At 55.3% G+C, this 15,432-nt stretch overlaps 6 protein-coding genes across 6 annotated transcripts; 3 read left to right on the forward strand and 3 right to left on the reverse strand.

Moving 5' to 3' along the window:
* Positions 1-3,849: 3,849 nt before the first annotated feature.
* On the forward strand, positions 3,850-6,804 carry F5Z01DRAFT_163275 (transcription factor Fst12). Its single transcript, XM_046257827.1, has 3 exons — positions 3,850-4,409; positions 4,500-6,234; positions 6,285-6,804. The coding sequence occupies exons 1-3, from the start codon at positions 4,292-4,294 to the stop codon at positions 6,574-6,576; spliced, it is 2,145 nt and encodes a 714-aa protein (XP_046117256.1). The 5' UTR covers positions 3,850-4,291; the 3' UTR covers positions 6,577-6,804.
* F5Z01DRAFT_163261 (uncharacterized protein) lies at positions 6,790-8,112 on the reverse strand. The gene is made up of 2 exons (XM_046257826.1): positions 7,638-8,112; positions 6,790-7,575 (listed from the first exon to the last, which is right to left on the reverse strand). The coding sequence occupies exons 1-2, from the start codon at positions 7,998-8,000 to the stop codon at positions 7,033-7,035; spliced, it is 906 nt and encodes a 301-aa protein (XP_046117257.1). The 5' UTR covers positions 8,001-8,112; the 3' UTR covers positions 6,790-7,032.
* Positions 8,113-9,291, reverse strand: F5Z01DRAFT_163218 (SWR1-complex protein 5). The gene is made up of 2 exons (XM_046257825.1): positions 8,894-9,291; positions 8,113-8,838 (listed from the first exon to the last, which is right to left on the reverse strand). Exons 1-2 carry the CDS (start codon positions 9,229-9,231, stop codon positions 8,226-8,228), a joined length of 951 nt encoding a protein of 316 aa, XP_046117258.1. The 5' UTR covers positions 9,232-9,291; the 3' UTR covers positions 8,113-8,225.
* Positions 9,292-9,363: 72 nt separating this feature from the next.
* On the reverse strand, positions 9,364-10,426 carry F5Z01DRAFT_743887 (uncharacterized protein; the record flags this gene model as incomplete). The annotated part of the gene is made up of 2 exons (XM_046266906.1): positions 9,364-10,273; positions 10,306-10,426. The coding sequence occupies 2 exons, from the start codon at positions 10,424-10,426 to the stop codon at positions 9,513-9,515; spliced, it is 882 nt and encodes a 293-aa protein (XP_046117259.1). The 3' UTR covers positions 9,364-9,512.
* Positions 10,427-11,564: 1,138 nt separating this feature from the next.
* F5Z01DRAFT_637589 (uncharacterized protein) lies at positions 11,565-12,518 on the forward strand (the record flags this gene model as incomplete). The annotated part of the gene is made up of 1 exon (XM_046262296.1): positions 11,565-12,518. One exon carries the CDS (start codon positions 11,565-11,567, stop codon positions 12,516-12,518), a length of 954 nt encoding a protein of 317 aa, XP_046117260.1.
* Positions 12,519-12,735: 217 nt separating this feature from the next.
* On the forward strand, positions 12,736-14,898 carry F5Z01DRAFT_163643 (WD40-repeat-containing domain protein). The gene has a single exon (XM_046257830.1). It carries the CDS (start codon positions 12,961-12,963, stop codon positions 14,659-14,661), a length of 1,701 nt encoding a protein of 566 aa, XP_046117261.1. The 5' UTR covers positions 12,736-12,960; the 3' UTR covers positions 14,662-14,898.
* Positions 14,899-15,432: the final 534 nt, after the last annotated feature.

Here is a 15,432-nt window from a genome sequence, read left to right on the forward strand (position 1 = left end):
TCGGCAGTTACTTCTGCGTTAGTAATGTCAATACAGGTGAGCCGGTGATAAGGCCGACGGGATGCGAGTGAACTATAATATTATCCGCATGCCTATAATGGCACTGGCCACCTCTGCATGCACAGCTTGAGGATGGCCGAAATTGCCGGCCAAAGCTTTAAGATCTGTCACACAGAGATGCTGTCAAAATGGCGGTGTAATGGATGATAACAATTACCATTGAAACCATGATTGCAACGTCGAGACGCCTGGTGGTCGTCGAAGCAAGTGGTCGGTAGGCGTTGCGCAGACCATCTGAGGAGACCAATCAGGCCGAGGTTGCTTTATGCCTCGCGTATCGCCTGCATAAAGCCGTTGTCTCAGCCGCTGATTGGCTGCTTCAGATCTAGCCCATAGCCTAAATTTAGCATCTAGGTTTATACCAGGTAAGCATTTTCAACCAGCAGCTTGACCTCAGTAGGACGTCGAAAGTGTCGCGAATTATCAAGTGCATTGAGGCTCTCACAGAACTAGACTGCATGGCCCCCCAGATTGGACAGCTTAACGCCCACAACGGCGGTCGCATGGCCAAGGGCCGGGCGACCTGTCATGCTAAGTCAGCAGTTGTCTACTGTACCTACCCCTACAGCAGTCAATCAAGCACAGCGTACTTTTTTGCGGTCTTCCAAGAGCAATAATTGGCTGATTGTAATGGTGACAAATTATAAGCGAAAAAAGGGCACGATCGCATTCCCACGCGTGCAGTTTGTCTAGTACATGTTGGGAATCTTAAGATTGCAAAGGGGCATCGCATGCTTAACCCTGGTCACATTAGCCGTGACACCAAACATGGGGAAGACAAGCCATCTCGCCCGAGTCGCGGCCTGACATGACGGCTTGATCTCAGCAGCTTCGATGGCTGATTATCAGATCAGACTCCAGAGCAGCTAACTATAGACGGACTGTTGGGCTGATGGGTCGACGTCGAGGACTTCTTGCAGCATTCCCAGAATAACACATGTATCCGTCAAGTTCATCGGAATGCCCTACGGATGCTAGAGGATGATTAGACATCGGAGATGAGTGTGCGTAGATACGTGCTGCTGGTCTCAAGCCTCCCGCCCTCCGATTGTACGGCGGATGGCCAAATGAGACAGCAAAGACCTTTGACTGGAATAAATCAAGCCGCGTTCGCAAGGCCCAAACCAGGTACGAGAATCACCGCCACGATCTCAACTGAGCAGCCAGCTAGGCTAGCCGCCAAGGAGCTACTCGGCCGTGAGCTTTGTCGACTGCTCATGGAGGGCGCATCATCATTCAAGTAGGTGGCTGGACGTTGAAAGCTCAGCTGTCACAGAGTCACCACTTGGTGTTGTTCAACTCTGAAGCATTGCAGCAGGCGTGTTTCATCGTGGCAGGGACTTCTTCACATCCCGCCTTGGCTGCGCTAAAAGTACTAACCTGAGCCACATGGAAGGCGGGGTCAAGCTCATGGCTCTCAGCGACGCGACCAGTGACCACCAGTCTAATGTTAGTCTAATTGGGTGTCTAGCTTGACGATCGGCTGCTCCTGAAGAGCTCTCAATGCTGTGCGAGGGACGTGTTGTTGCTGTACAATAATCAACGCTCGACAAGTAAAAAGAAGAAGATGTACTTTGTGAGCGTATCTGTTTTTGTGAGACTCAAAAGACACCAGCAAAACTTTCCAAAGGGTCCAAGGCTCGAAGTTGCGCTGAAGACTAAGCTCATAGTCGTGATATACTGACTCAGGGCACGCTATCTCCGCCTCCAGAGTACGTATCAGTTCATTATTATTATTATACGTACGTACCTATTAATTGATCGCATGAATGGCAAACATAGTAGCTTGGCGTCCGCGGACGAGTATCCCAAAGTGAATTCCGCGCCGACCGTCTCAGTACAGATGCTGAATTTATCGGTCATCACGGTGGATCTGTTCCCTGTCGGCATCTCAACCTGGTTCTTGTCAGCCAGGCACTCGGAGCGGGATCGCACGTCAATCATCATCCTTGAGACCTTCTATCCATCTGTCAGGGCGCTGATGGGTAGCGTTCCTGGTGCTGGCACTCTTGGCGCCCACGCTGGCGGACAGGGGACGCCCTCCCCCGGCGGTTCGCGCGTGGCCATGGCGCTGAAATCATATGGACAACTGAGCTGGCCTTTGCCCACGCACATGTGCTTGTAGTAATGTCGCCTTGTGACAGTGGCTCAAGGCGAAACAATGGGCATCGCGGAGAGACGAACATAGACTTGATGTCTGGCGGGATGAGAAGCCTGGCCCTGCCAACAACAAGATCGTCGGCGGGGCATGAGCTTAGCGTTGAGGTCTTCTTGGTTCTGGAAGAGCAGAGCTGCATGGAAAGGGAAGCTGTCTCCGGTTGTGCAACCCTTGTCGCCGTTGCCCAGGCAGTTGAGTCGACCTGCCCGAGAGAAAGCTTTCCTCAGGTGCGGATCGGGCGTGGGTCTAGGAGACGAGCCTCATGGCCCCAGCATGTCTTTCTTGTTTGTTCATGTTGTAATCTTGTGGCTTGCCAGACTATTAGCCCTTCTCGTGATGTGACATGTCGTTCTCACCGAGCTCCGATGAATGATCTTCCTTTTTCTGTTCCGCGCGGATTCTGGCTGTGTGTGGGCAGTACATACACTCAATGCGACAAGCGAAATCGACGCATCGCTCGGTCCAACCAGCCAGGTCAATGGGAGCTCCATGTCCTGCAAGCCACGCCAAAGGCACGTCGCGTTGTTGTGACGGAACGACTGGCACGCGGGCGTCTGCCTTCAGTAGATGGCTGCCACTGTACACCCCTCCCTGCCGCCGCTGGCGGGCTTCCAAGTTCCCCGTTGACGCTCCCATGTCCAATCCACTTGCACCATACGGATCCCTGAATGCAAGAGAACGGGGCCCAGCTCTCTGTGTGGTCATGGTGCCTTCTGGTCGGTGTCAACTGGGAAGATGGGCGCTATCTGCGATCGCGGATTCATTGCGTGAGCGCATCAAGATCAGCGAGCGAGCGCGTGGCTCTGAAGTTGAGGGGGAAGAGGGCGCCTGCAGTGTTGTGGGAGAATCGGCAGAAGCTCCCTTGAGTGTTCGCCTTTCAAGTTCATCAGCTGTTCAGACAACGTGGGCGACATCTTGGGAACTAAAATACAATCTAAAAAGAAAGCCACAACGGACGACTGGAGCAAAGGGCAAGTTCCCAACTTCCCATAGACTGGACTTCCGCTGCAGCTGTCTGAGTCGCCAGCGGCCGGCAGCGCTTGCCCTCAGCTCCAGCGCCAGGCCCGCTGGAGGGGATGAGGGTGACTTTGAGATACTTTGCTGATCCACTCTACCCGCCGAGAACAGGCCTTGGAGGAGGTAGCCGGCAAGTCCCGCGTAGTGGGCACTGGAACGCTTCCACCTCATTAAACTGTTCGCTCAGAAGGCACAGTACCGGCCACTAGCCTGGCCTAGCAGCCTCCCTCCGTTCGCTCGCCCGGGCTTCTTCACTTGCTGCTTCGCACTTGCCCTCTCGAAATCTCCTTCCCCCTTCCTGTCCAGTTCTTGATTCTCTCGTTCAACTTCATTTCTGCTCGGTCGCCTCCATCGTCCCCTCGCACCTCTCTTCCTTCCCACGTCCTCTTTGGAAGAGAGTCGTTGACGCCCTTTTTTCCCGTTTTATTTCTTTCTACTTCACGAGGCCCAGTCCCCGTCCGTTCTGTTTCCACGTCGAAACCCTCATTACGCCAGACCAGCGACCCCCCTCACCCTCGCAAGGTACCAAGACAGCTCTCGTCGCATACCGTACCACACGGCCAGCTTCATTCCACCATCCTTGGGAAATCGACAACGCGGGCCTGTCGATTATTCTGGTCTCGACACGTTCATTTCGTTTCCTCGCGTGTTTCCATCACCACGGAACGGCGGATTCAGCAGCAGCGACCTGCGCGCTTCTTCACATTCTATACCGACTCAATAAGCAGTCGCAACATCAGCAGCACCTTGACGGTCGTCGCTGATCTCGGTCACTCTTCATTATTCCAAATTCCGGGCTGGACTCGAATTACACTCGTCACACCAACACATCTCATCGTCAACAAGGAAGGCAGCGCCTCCACTCGTTACACCTCACTCGAACCTCTGTCGCGCGATAGCTAGAAGACAACCCAGCAAACAAGTGTGTCTATATGCCGAATGCGCATACACTGTTTACACGCCATTGAAAGTCAACCCCGTATTGTCGAATCCGACGTCACCTACGCTTGCCACGCGCTCCAACCATTGACTCGAGACCACGGGGATTAGCGCGGGATGTACTCTCAAAATGCGGCCATGGCATCCCAAAAGCCTGAGACTTTTATGCTGAGTACGGAAGCCCAGCAGGCTCTGCCTCACGATGCCCAGGTTGCACTCAACCAAGTCGACAACTGTAAGTAATATTGACTCTCTGCACCATCACGGTGGTCTTGGCGCAGGATCGGGGTCGCATTGTGACGTCGGCTGACATTCCCTCTCACAGTGAAGTATTTTCTCATCTCTGCGCCTGTCGACTGGACGCCTGAACAGTACATTCGACGATTCCTGCTCCCGACAGGCGAATATGTCTCTTGCGTTTTGTGGAATAACCTCTTCCACATTTCGGGAACCGACATTGTGCGATGTCTCTCCTTCCGATTTCAAGCTTTTGGCCGCCCGGTCAAGAACTCCAAGAAGTTCGAGGAGGGCATCTTCTCAGACCTTCGCAACCTCAAGTCCGGGACCGACGCCTCTCTAGAGGAGCCCAAGAGCCCATTCCTGGACTTCCTTTACAAGAACAACTGCATCCGCACACAGAAGAAGCAAAAGGTGTTTTACTGGTATAGCGTGCCGCACGACAGGCTTTTCCTCGACGCTTTGGAAAGGGATCTTAAGCGCGAGAAAATGGGCCAGGAGGCTACGACCATGGCAGTCAGCGAGCCCGCCCTGTCCTTCCAGTACGACTCGTCGCAGTCCCTGTATGAACAGCTCACCAAGGCACAGCAAGCCAACTCGTCGTCGTTCAACGCGCAGCAGGCTGGGTTTCCTCAGAGCCAGGGGAACTCGCCGGTCATGCGGGCTATGGACTCCATGCCACCTCCCATGATCCCCCAGCAATCGATGCCGCAGTCCATGCAACACTCGATGGCCCACGCCATGCCCCAGTCGATGCCCCCTTTGGCGGAGGGGATGGACGCAATCGCACCTTATGGAATGACAATGGCGCCGCAAATGACGCACCACGTCCCCTCTGTGAAGAGGGAGGCTGATTTCTCTCGTGTCCACTACAACCAGCACGGCGTGCCCATCACCCAGGGCCACCAGCGTCACTCCTCCATGCCCTCATATGGTCTGGAATACTCGCCCGCTCCCTCGTTTGTTTCTTCGCAGTACGAGGATTACAGCAACCGAGGTCTTTCCTTTGAGCCCATTACGCCTCCTCAGCATGCGCTCGGCCTGTCCGCCGAGCCTGCGTACATTGCCAATGAGGAGACTGGACTGTACTCGGCTATTCCTGACCATGTCCCCGGCATGAACGGTATGAATGGCATGATGCACCTGCCCCCCTCCAACATGGCAGGCACCCATTTCAACCGCAACAACTACGGTGCAAACAACGTCTACTCTGTGATCGAAGGTTCGCCGACATATAAGCAGAGAAGGCGGCGTTCATCCATCCCCACATCTATGTCGGCAGTCTCAAACGGTACCATTACACCCGGCAGCGCTGCTCACAGGCCATCTGATCTTAGGCGATCCATCTCCGCATCGATCGGTCCTGTTGCCGAAGGCGACGAGTCGGCAGGCAACTCTCCTCCTGGCCTGTCTTTCAGCACTGGGGCTTCCATGGTGCACCAGCACCACAAGGATGCCGTTGAGATGTCAAGGCACGGCACGCCCCTCTCCACGGTGGAGGGTAGCCCTTCCATGAACCCCATGGCGATCCAACAGATCCAACAAGGGTATGCCCATGGCGACCTATCACCCGAAGGTGGCCATGAGCATTCTCAACGCACAGGCCCCGGCGTCAATGGTGCTGTCCGTCGTGCGCGCTCCGCCACTGTGATGGAGTTGGGACCATATCCCCACAAGTCCCACTCCTGCCCGATTCCCAGCTGCGGTCGTCTCTTTAAGCGGTTAGAACATCTCAAGCGCCATGTGCGGACACATACTCAAGAACGTCCTTACATCTGCCCCTCTTGCAACAAGGCCTTTTCTCGATCAGACAACCTAGCCCAGTAAGTGACTTCTCGCGCTGTCTAGTGTATAGACGACTAACAATTCTCAGGCACAAACGTACCCATGAGCGCGAGGATGGTGGCGAGGGTCCCTTCGCGTTGTCCGGCGAGGAAGAGGAAGACTTTTCGGGCGAGGATCAGCTCGGAGCCCTCGAAGAGGCCTCGCCGTCGTCCGAGCATGCCTATGTGACTGGCTCGCTTAATTCGCTCGGTCAATCCCATGGTGGCCTGGCAGCCCCGGCAACGATCACGCCAAATCAGACATACACCTCGAACATGCAGACTCTGAGCATGCCCATGACCATGAGTCATACGGGTTCCGTCAACGCTGGCGGTATTTGAGTACAATGTCGAGCCTTTTGAAATTATGTGGCCCTGCTGTCACATTATCCTCATCTGCGCAACTTCTCATAGCTCATGTCGAGCTCTCCATTTCTCACCACATGTGTCAAACGCACCACCTTTTCTCATTATTACGTCTTTTATTTACGGGTTTCTTTATGAATGGAGCGTCTGTTGGAGGATAGTAGACATTTCGCCCGGGTACAAGGCGAATTTTCCGTGATCTTGGGGCATCGGAACGAGGCGCGGGTTTGATCTCTTGAGAGATAGAGGTCTAAAAGAGGAAGTATAGCAACGTGTATATATCACTGCACTTACCGCACGATGGCTGATGCAGAAAGTCTGTCACCGGGGCAGGTGGCGTGACAGATGGAAAAGAAAAGCGAAAAAAAACTTGATGCTCATGCTCGTCCATATCCCCCCTTGCCTTCCATGTGATATCATCTATCGAGGCCGTCAACGACGTTTGCCCCCGGCCTTGCCGCTGCGACCAAAGACATCCCGCGAGCCTTCCACTCGTTGAATATCCCTATCCGAGATTGTCAACTGTGCGCCCTTCATCCTGCCCACGCCAGGCCGATCCACACCACTACCAAAGTCCCGTTTGCGCTCCTTTTGCTTGCCGCTCTGGGGCCGCTCCAAGATGATACCATTCTCCTTGGCCTCCCTCCTCCTCTTGGCCTCCCGTTCCTCGCGTGCACTGTTCATACCCTTCCTGATCGCCATGGGCACATTGTCTTGCGTGAGGATGCTGGACTTGGAGCCCAGCGCCTGCACGCGCATATCGGTCGCTTTTTTGCGCACCTTGCCGCTAGTAAAAGGTTTCGGTTCGGCAAAGGCGGACGATTTAGGGGCGGCGAGGAGGTGTGACTCGGAGAGAAGGCGTCGAAGCTCGAGATCATTGGCGAGGAGCGAGGGGGCGTCTTCGGGTAGTGTCTTTGATTTGGTCGAGGGTGGGGGTGGTTGTTTCTTGGGTTCAGAGGATGGCGCTTTTGAGGACTGGGCGAGTTAGTGATGGGTTGATTTTCCTTCTTCTTCTTCTTTCAATGTGTGTTGCTCACCATGAATGCGCGAAGCTCGTGCTTGGACATGGTCTGTGATTTTGACGGTTGGGATGTCGAGTGGTCGACGACTTCTACGACCTCCTCGGAATCATCTTCCGAGTCCTCATCCGAGTCGCTAATTGCATCGTCGGAAAGACCGCCCCATTCGTCCTCGGCGCTGTCATCCTCGTCTTGCTCTGCATCGTCGTCGTTGTCGTCCACCTCGTTGGTGGTGTGCTCGTCGGTATTTGCGACCGCAGGCGCAGTGGGTGTCTCCAACGGCGCGAATCGGGCTTCGAAATGTCGGCGCAGAATCTCTTCCGCATCGATCTCCTCCTCTTTGCTAGGCGCAGGCGCCTTTCGCTTGCCGAGGACCGCCATGATAGTGTATGTTTGTGATGTTGATGTGATGGTGAACTACAGGTGGCGGTGGCCTGAAATTTCATGGACGGGATTGGAGTCGTGAGAATAAATGGCATGTGCAAGGCTGACCCCACCAAGATCGCCCAAAGTCACACGACGGAACAGATCGACCTTTTGATCGTTCTTTTCTGAATTTGGTGTAGAAAGTCAATTCGAACGCTTAGTGCTGGTATCATAATTTCCTCAAGTTCGCCCCGCCATTCTGACCCTCCGCGCGTCCTCATCACGCTTCGCTTCACTCCGCGCCAGGAATTCCGTTCGGGCATTGTACGACTCTTTGGATTTGGCAGCCATTTGAAGTTCGTCCTGGATGCCCTCCTTGTCCACAAAGCCAGCCCAGTCCATCCTGCTCTTCTCGACCGTGTTCAGCTTCTTGGCCGCGGCCTCGCGGCGCGCAGTGACGCCCAAGTTGAGATCGGCGCGCTGGGCAAAACGCTCGACCGGTGGGGGCTCGAAGCGACTTCGAAAAGCCTTGCGTGTGGCCCTTTTCGGAGGCGCGTCTGGTGTCTGGTCGTCTGGCTGCGGGTTCGAGGCAAAGTAGAGCTTTGCTTCGGCCGACTCTTTGTGAACCAGTTTCTCTTCGGTATGCACCTTTCCCGCAAAGTTGTACGTCCGTTTTATACGGATCATTTCTTCTTCTGGTATTGGGTCCGGTCTGGGAGCCTCTTCCATGGTGACGTCTTCGACCGGCTGGCTTGCTGGTACAGTGGCTTTGCCTGAGATCATGTCTGCCCAGAGGGCGTCGACGTCGACGGTGACGGGGCCGGTGCTGACAGCCATCCGACGCTCTTCCTTTCTACGCGCGTCAATTAAATTTCCGCTCTGTGTGTATAGATGCCGTTGTTACATACTCTGCAGCGCGCTGGCGCCTTGTCTTGATCAATCCGCCCTCACCACCTTCGTCCTCGTCATCTGCATCTTTCCCTTTCCTCCGCTTGCTCTTCCTCTCCCCCTTTTTGATGATAGCCTCGTCGCCTGAATTGTCATACCCTTCATCATCCGCTGTCTTTTTGTCGGCCTTGGCCTTTGCGCGCTTGCTTGATTGATCTGCGTCCGCAGCTGCGTCTTCGGGTTCGGAGTCGGACACGTCTGAGTCGGCTGTCGCTGGAACCGCATCGGGCGCAAAGTCCGAGTCCTCTGAGGAGGCATATTGCTCGTCTTCGAGCTCTTCTATTAATGGAGGTGGCATGGCTGTGTGTTCAGTGTGATGGCTGCACGGGCTGTGAGATGGCAAGTCACGAAAAAGAGGCCCGGCGCATGGTGGGGAGGTGTCGCTGTTTGTCGCGACGCGACGGCACGTGCCAAATCATTCATCTCCATCATCTCCGATCTCATTCCACTTTGGCCACTCAAACTTTAATAACGTCTTTATCACGAAGCAACTCAATTCAGGTCTACGGTACTGTCTAAGCGATGCCTTGTCCACAATCGAGTCCTCTTTTGCCCACCGCTTAGCAGACTGGCGTTTCGTTAGCATGCAACAACCAGGAGAATGCGAAAGAACTTACTTCCAATAACACCATTCACTGGGATATCGATGGACGTGGTATAGCTTGCTGCGTCGCTCAACAAGTATACATACGCGCCACCTAGTTCTTGGATCTGCGCAAGACGGGGCATACCGCCATAGTACTTCAACTGCTGCTCCCAGTCCGGCTGCTGAGGCACCCAGTAGGTCATGGCGGTCTCAACGAGACCTGGCGACACCGAGTTGACACGGATGCCGTACTTGGCCCACTCCATGGCGAGAGTGTGCGTCATGTTGCGGATGCCAGCCTTGGTAGCGCCATAAGGCGCGGACGGGACGCGCTTGTTGGGACGATACGAGGCCATGGAGGCTGTGAAGACAATGGCACCCTTGATGCCGAGCTTGATGAAGGCGCGCGCAGCAGTACGAGCCGAGTAAAAGGCACCAAACAGGTTGATGTTGAACAACGACAGAATCTCCTCCTCGGTGAAGTCCAGGGCGGCCTTGTGGTTGGTCTTGCCGGCGTTCACCACCATCCCGTGGATGGCGCCTTGCTCCTCGATGATCTTGTCGACGGCAGCAGTGATTGTTGCTTCTTTGGTTGTGTCAGCCGAGATGGCGCGCAACTTGCTGCCCCATTTCTTCTGGGCGGTAGCAAACTCATCGCCAGGAGTAGCAATGTCTATTGAGTAAACAGCGGCGGCGCCATTGTCAAGACAAGACTCTGCAACGCCCAGTCCAATACCACGGTTGGCACCAGTTACTGTGCGTATGTGAGTAGAAGCACACACACACACATTTCGAGGTAGGGCATACCGGCGATGACCTTGCCAGCGAGCTGAACCTTGGTCTCGTGTTGTTGGGCCTCAGTTGTCACTGGAGCTGTGGACTCCGACGCAGGAGCAGAGGGACTCATTGTGAATCGTAGGAATAAGAATGGGCCACTCAAGATAGGTATTCAGTGTACATGGACTAAGCACATAATCGTTTGTTAAGAGAACAGCAGCTACCCCTTGGATTTAAATATGAAGTCTTCCCCAGACTTGCCGCCCATTGCGCCTCAACAGCTTGTCTCTCCCCATGAGACTGAACGCCCGATTCGTGGAGTACTCACCACGCGACTCGGGGACGACTGACACATTGGAAAGGCCATGATTCCAGATTAACGAGAATGATACTGGTAGTTACTCCTCGCCCGCGAGACGCGCAACGACTAAGACAGGCAACCCCACGCGGCGTAGGTGGAGAAGTGCGGAGCCCCAGATCGGAACGTGGGATCGCCCTCGAGACGAGGTACCATTATGACTTCGCGTGGGTATCACCACGGGCACACAGATCCATATATAGCGGCCGTAGACAGTGATCCTCGTCTGTAGAGGTTCGTCTCTCCTTGCTGGGCTGGCGTGGGGGCCTGCAGGACAATGTGGTCAAGACACTACTTGCGCACATGTAGTCTCTCCAAGTCTCCTGCTGCGACCAGTGACAGCTTCGATGTCACATGCAGGCAGAAGTAGCACTGCAAGGTTGTTGATGTGACTGACCGTTGTCTTCGGCCTGACTTATCCTACTTGTTGATGTTGAGGGCATGGAAAGAGACGACTATGCCAGACAACAAAAAGGACTTCTCACATAAGGAAGGATCTTACAGTGCCCAACTCGCAACGCAACCATGGCGCTTGAAGCATGAGAAGAAGGAGCTGCGTGCATCGGGCCATAATCAGACTACAACCTGGTAAGTACAGATCGAAGTGTGTGCCGATCCCGGGGACAGGTGACCCTCTGGAAGCTATCTCATCAGACAAACCCTCCGCTCTGATGCCGATGTGTACTTGAGTGAGGAGGGACGGGGCTGACGCATATATCCGGCAATTCAGCCAAAGGTTGAACGCAGCGAGAAGCGGCTTAAATGTCCAGCTCGAGAAGTTAGCGAGACAATGATACCAGCTGCGGTCTGTCGATAGCCTCCAAATGAACGAGACGGGTTAGCAGAACCATAACCAGACCATCGACCCGTCACTGCCTTGGAAGTCCAGCACCATTAGCCTACGTTCATGATGGCCTCGCGTGCCGCGCCCTTGACAGAGGCTGAGAAGGAGCACTTTCGTCAACGCGGTTTCCTCCATCTCAAGGAATGCTTCACTCCAGAGCAAGCGGCGAGCATTACCAAAGATGTCTGGGTGCGACTAGGGGTCGACCCATCCGACAAATCCACGTGGACCAAGTCCAAAGTCAACATGCCAAATCACAATGCGTTCCTTGCCAAAGACTTTGCGCCAAAAGCTTGGTCAGCCATCGCAGAGCTTTGCGGAGGAGATGAGCGTATCAATGACAAGAGCCGGTATTGGCGCGATGGACTCATCGTGAACCTCGGGAGCGAGCAGAACGAGGGCAAAGAGTTCCACCCGCACGACCTCGATAATTGGCATGTCGATGGCGATTTTTTCGTCCACTACCTCGACAGTCCGGAACAAGCCCTGTTGGTCGTTGTCCTGTTCTCCGATATTGCTCCCGGCGGTGGTGGCACCATGATCTGTCCAGAAGCTATCCCCAAGGTCGCGAGATATTTGTATGACCACCCACAAGGCGTTTCGCCGAGGATGAAGCCACGAGGGCATGCCGAGTTCAAACGAGAAAAGGATTTGGACTGGTTCATCGACATTGCCAAGTCGTGTACCGATTTCGTGGAGGTGACTGGCGAGATTGGCGATGTTTATCTCCTGCATCCCCTGATGCTTCACAGCGCAACGTTTAATCCAAAGCGACAGATACGGATCATAACGAATCCGCCAGTGTCGCTCAAAGAGCCGTTTATGTTCAATAGAGCCGATGGCGCGTATAGCCTAGTCGAACAGACGACATTGAGGGCTCTGGGTCAGGATCACCTCGGAGAGTGGAGGATCACGGCGGATCGAGAGCTCATTGTGCCAGAGAGGATGAAGGACGCAAATAAAATGAAACAAGAAGAGTTGGAGAGGCTGGCACAAGCTAAGACAGCTGCTGCCGCATAGGCTTCGCCATGCCTTGACGATGCATCCAGCCACAAACGAACAACAGATGTGGTTACCTTAGGTCTGGTACTAGTTTTGCAGGCGCGCCGAGGCAATTTGCGAGAATTTAATCCACAGCAAGGTCATGCTTCGAGATTAAAGCGTACCGTTTTATTACGACGCGAGCTTGAGGCGAATGAATCTTAATATGAAAGAAGGAATCTTGACCGCCACCAAATATGTGTGTGTCCTCAAGTGGTTTCCAGGATCCACCGCCAACGGCTGCCCACTGTGCCCAGTGCCAGTGCCATGCCAGCACATCACAACGGCCCGGCAAGCCCGACGAAGAACCTCTTCGACACCCCCTCTCTTGCTTCCTCCATAAATCCCTCTTTCCTGACTCACCGTTTCCCCGTGCCCTCTCTTCTGCGCTAGGACTTCGTCCCATAGCCCGTTGGACACGATGAACGCCGACGATGATTACGAAATCGAGGTGCCGCAGCTGGCTGACGACGATCCGATGAAGGCTTTTTTGCCGGCGGCATTCGGCAAGAAGTCGGGGGGCCCGGACATTGCAGCTCAGATTGAGCGCAGCCGCAGAGTCATACCGGCCGAGGACAAAAAGCCCAAGGACGACAAGGCGAGCGATGATTCCGACAGCGACAGCGACAGCGATAGCGATTCGGACGACGGCGACGAGTACCCCGTGACCCACGAGCTGATTCTGAAAACCCACGAGCGAGCCGTCACAACGATATCTCTCGATCCTGCAGGCGGGCGGCTGGTGACGGGGTCACTAGATGGCAAGACGAACTTGCACGACTTTGCGTCCATGACACCCACCACTCTGCGAGCGTTTCGATCGGTAGACCCCTTTGCTGGGAAGCCGTCTGATGTGGCTGAATCGCATGCGATACACCAGGTGCAGTTCAATCCTCTAGGGGGCAGCGTATTCCTGTGCATATCGGCACACCCGCAGGCCAAGATTATATCGAGAGATGGCGACATCGTGACCGAGTTTGTCAAGGGCGACATGTACCTACGGGACATGCACAACACCAAGGGTCATATTTCAGAGGTCACATCGGGCACGTGGCATCCTACGAACAAGAACATATGCGTAACCGCGGGCACAGACAGCACACTGCGTATATGGGACATCAACAACAAGCGCTCCCAGAAAGAGGTTGTGGTATTCAAGTCAAAAGCCGCTGGTTCGGCCGGGCGAACGAAAATGACTGCCGTTGCGTGGAGCGGAGCGGGCCAGACAGGTAACATTCTCGTCGCCGCAGCCTTGGACGGATCACTCGTGATGTACGGTGGTAACGGGCCATTCAACCGCCCAGCTGGTGAGATTCGCGACGCGCACAAACCTCAGACCTGGACTGGTGGGCTTGACATTTCTTCTGATGGCCGTATGGTAGTCACCCGCGGAGGCGACGACACGATCAAGCTGTGGGACACGCGCAAGTTCAAGCAACCGCTAGTATCCGTCGCGCACACGTCAACGTCGGACCATTACCCGACCAGCAACATCCGCTACGCCCCCAACTCGACGAGCATTTTGACAGGGTCAGAGACAGGGCACCTGCACATCCTGAACCCGGGCAACCTCCGCCCAGAACTAGTCACGCCTGTTACTCCAGGCTCTCCCCTTATTGCTGTGGACTGGCATCCCAAGATTAACCAGATTCTGACAGGGTCGGCGAACGGCGAGACGCGAGTGCTCTACAGCCCCGAAAGGTCGAGTCGCGGTGCTTACGAGGTGATTACGCGTGCGCCCAAGAAAAGGCATGTCGACGACAATCCCGAGTTTACCATGGACCAAACTCTCGGTATCTCCGGTGATGCCATCATCACGCCTGGCGCGATGCCCGGTACGAAGAACAGGGCAGCAGGGAAGGGCAAAGACCCCATGCGACCAGAACAGCCACTCCAGACTCCGTTTCAGAAGAGCCAGCCCGACGAGAGGCACATTGCGGAGAACATCCCCCTCGCACGCATGCTGCATGAGGATCCGCGCGAGGCTTTGCTGAAGTATGCTGACAAGGCTCAGAGTGATCCACTGTTCACGAAAGCTTACAACAAAACCCAACCTCAAACGCAGTTTGCGGATTTGAGTGATGAAGAGGAGGGTCCAGAAAAGAAAAAGGCCAGGAGGTGATCTCTTGATGGCCCAATTACTTGGTGATATCGAGACGCGACGCGACCAGATTCGCGTGGACGCCATTTGAGTCACGTGTAGGAGTAGCTAGCCTTATGTAATCACCGCAAGCGGGAAAGCGAGATCCGCCTTAGTACTCGACGCCGCATGCTGACTGGCCACAGCCGTGCTGAAAACTACGCGCGGCGGGTCCACATTAGCCGCACGAGCCGTCACAGCGAAACTTGTCCACCTGTGAGCCCGTCTTCACCACTCGCCATCATCAAGTGCAAGCCCGGTGAAGCGCGCGCGCATCCGAAAAATCGCCTGGTCTCCCCTCTAACCATCGGCAGCCATCTCCAAGCCTCGCCAACTTGGTGTTGCACGCGACTGATAAGGCTTCCCTCCGTTCGGCACCAACCCCATCGCGTCCAAACGCCAAATTCGCACTTTTTGCCCGGGCCTCCGCTCCCTCTTGGACGTGCGCCCTCACCCCTTCCACAGGGACTTTCCTCCCCCACGCCATTGCGAGGCAACCTTTCTGCTACCCTTGGCCATCGCGAACCTTCGTGACTAGACGCCACAAAGTCTTGCCAACACGACCTCGACGCGCCCCGGCGACGTGTTGACTTGATTGACAACGGCGATTCTAGTTGTTTGGGGGGGGGGGGGGGGGGGGGGGGGGGGGGGGGGGGGGGGGGGGGGGGGGGGGGGGGGGGGGGGGGGGGGGGGGGGGGGGGGGGGGGGGGCGGGCGGGGGGGGGGGGGGGGGGGGGGCGGGGGGGGGGGCGCG

The sequence above is a fragment of the Emericellopsis atlantica genome (genome assembly GCF_019669845.1).
Source record: "Emericellopsis atlantica unplaced genomic scaffold F5Z01scaffold_17, whole genome shotgun sequence".
Lineage (NCBI taxonomy): Eukaryota > Fungi > Ascomycota > Sordariomycetes > Hypocreales > Bionectriaceae > Emericellopsis > Emericellopsis atlantica.

What these genes read in the sequence shown, in the direction of transcription:
- F5Z01DRAFT_163261 (XM_046257826.1), bottom strand. Translation starts at nt 8,000, where the DNA reads ATGGCGGTCCTCGGCAAGCGAAAGGCGCCTGCGCCTAGCAAAGAGGAG. An exon ending in ACGAGCTTCGCGCATTCATG is followed by an intron (nt 7,576 to 7,637) that starts GTGAGCAACACA and finishes TAACTCGCCCAG; the next exon opens with TCCTCAAAAGCGCCATCCTC.
- F5Z01DRAFT_163643 (XM_046257830.1), top strand. Translation starts at nt 12,961, where the DNA reads ATGAACGCCGACGATGATTACGAAATCGAGGTGCCGCAGCTGGCTGAC.
- F5Z01DRAFT_163275 (XM_046257827.1), top strand. Translation starts at nt 4,292, where the DNA reads ATGTACTCTCAAAATGCGGCCATGGCATCCCAAAAGCCTGAGACTTTT. An exon ending in ACTCAACCAAGTCGACAACT is followed by an intron (nt 4,410 to 4,499) that starts GTAAGTAATATT and finishes TCCCTCTCACAG; the next exon opens with TGAAGTATTTTCTCATCTCT. An exon ending in CGATCAGACAACCTAGCCCA is followed by an intron (nt 6,235 to 6,284) that starts GTAAGTGACTTC and finishes AACAATTCTCAG; the next exon opens with GCACAAACGTACCCATGAGC.
- F5Z01DRAFT_163218 (XM_046257825.1), bottom strand. Translation starts at nt 9,231, where the DNA reads ATGCCACCTCCATTAATAGAAGAGCTCGAAGACGAGCAATATGCCTCC. An exon ending in AGGCGCCAGCGCGCTGCAGA is followed by an intron (nt 8,839 to 8,893) that starts GTATGTAACAAC and finishes TGACGCGCGTAG; the next exon opens with AAAGGAAGAGCGTCGGATGG.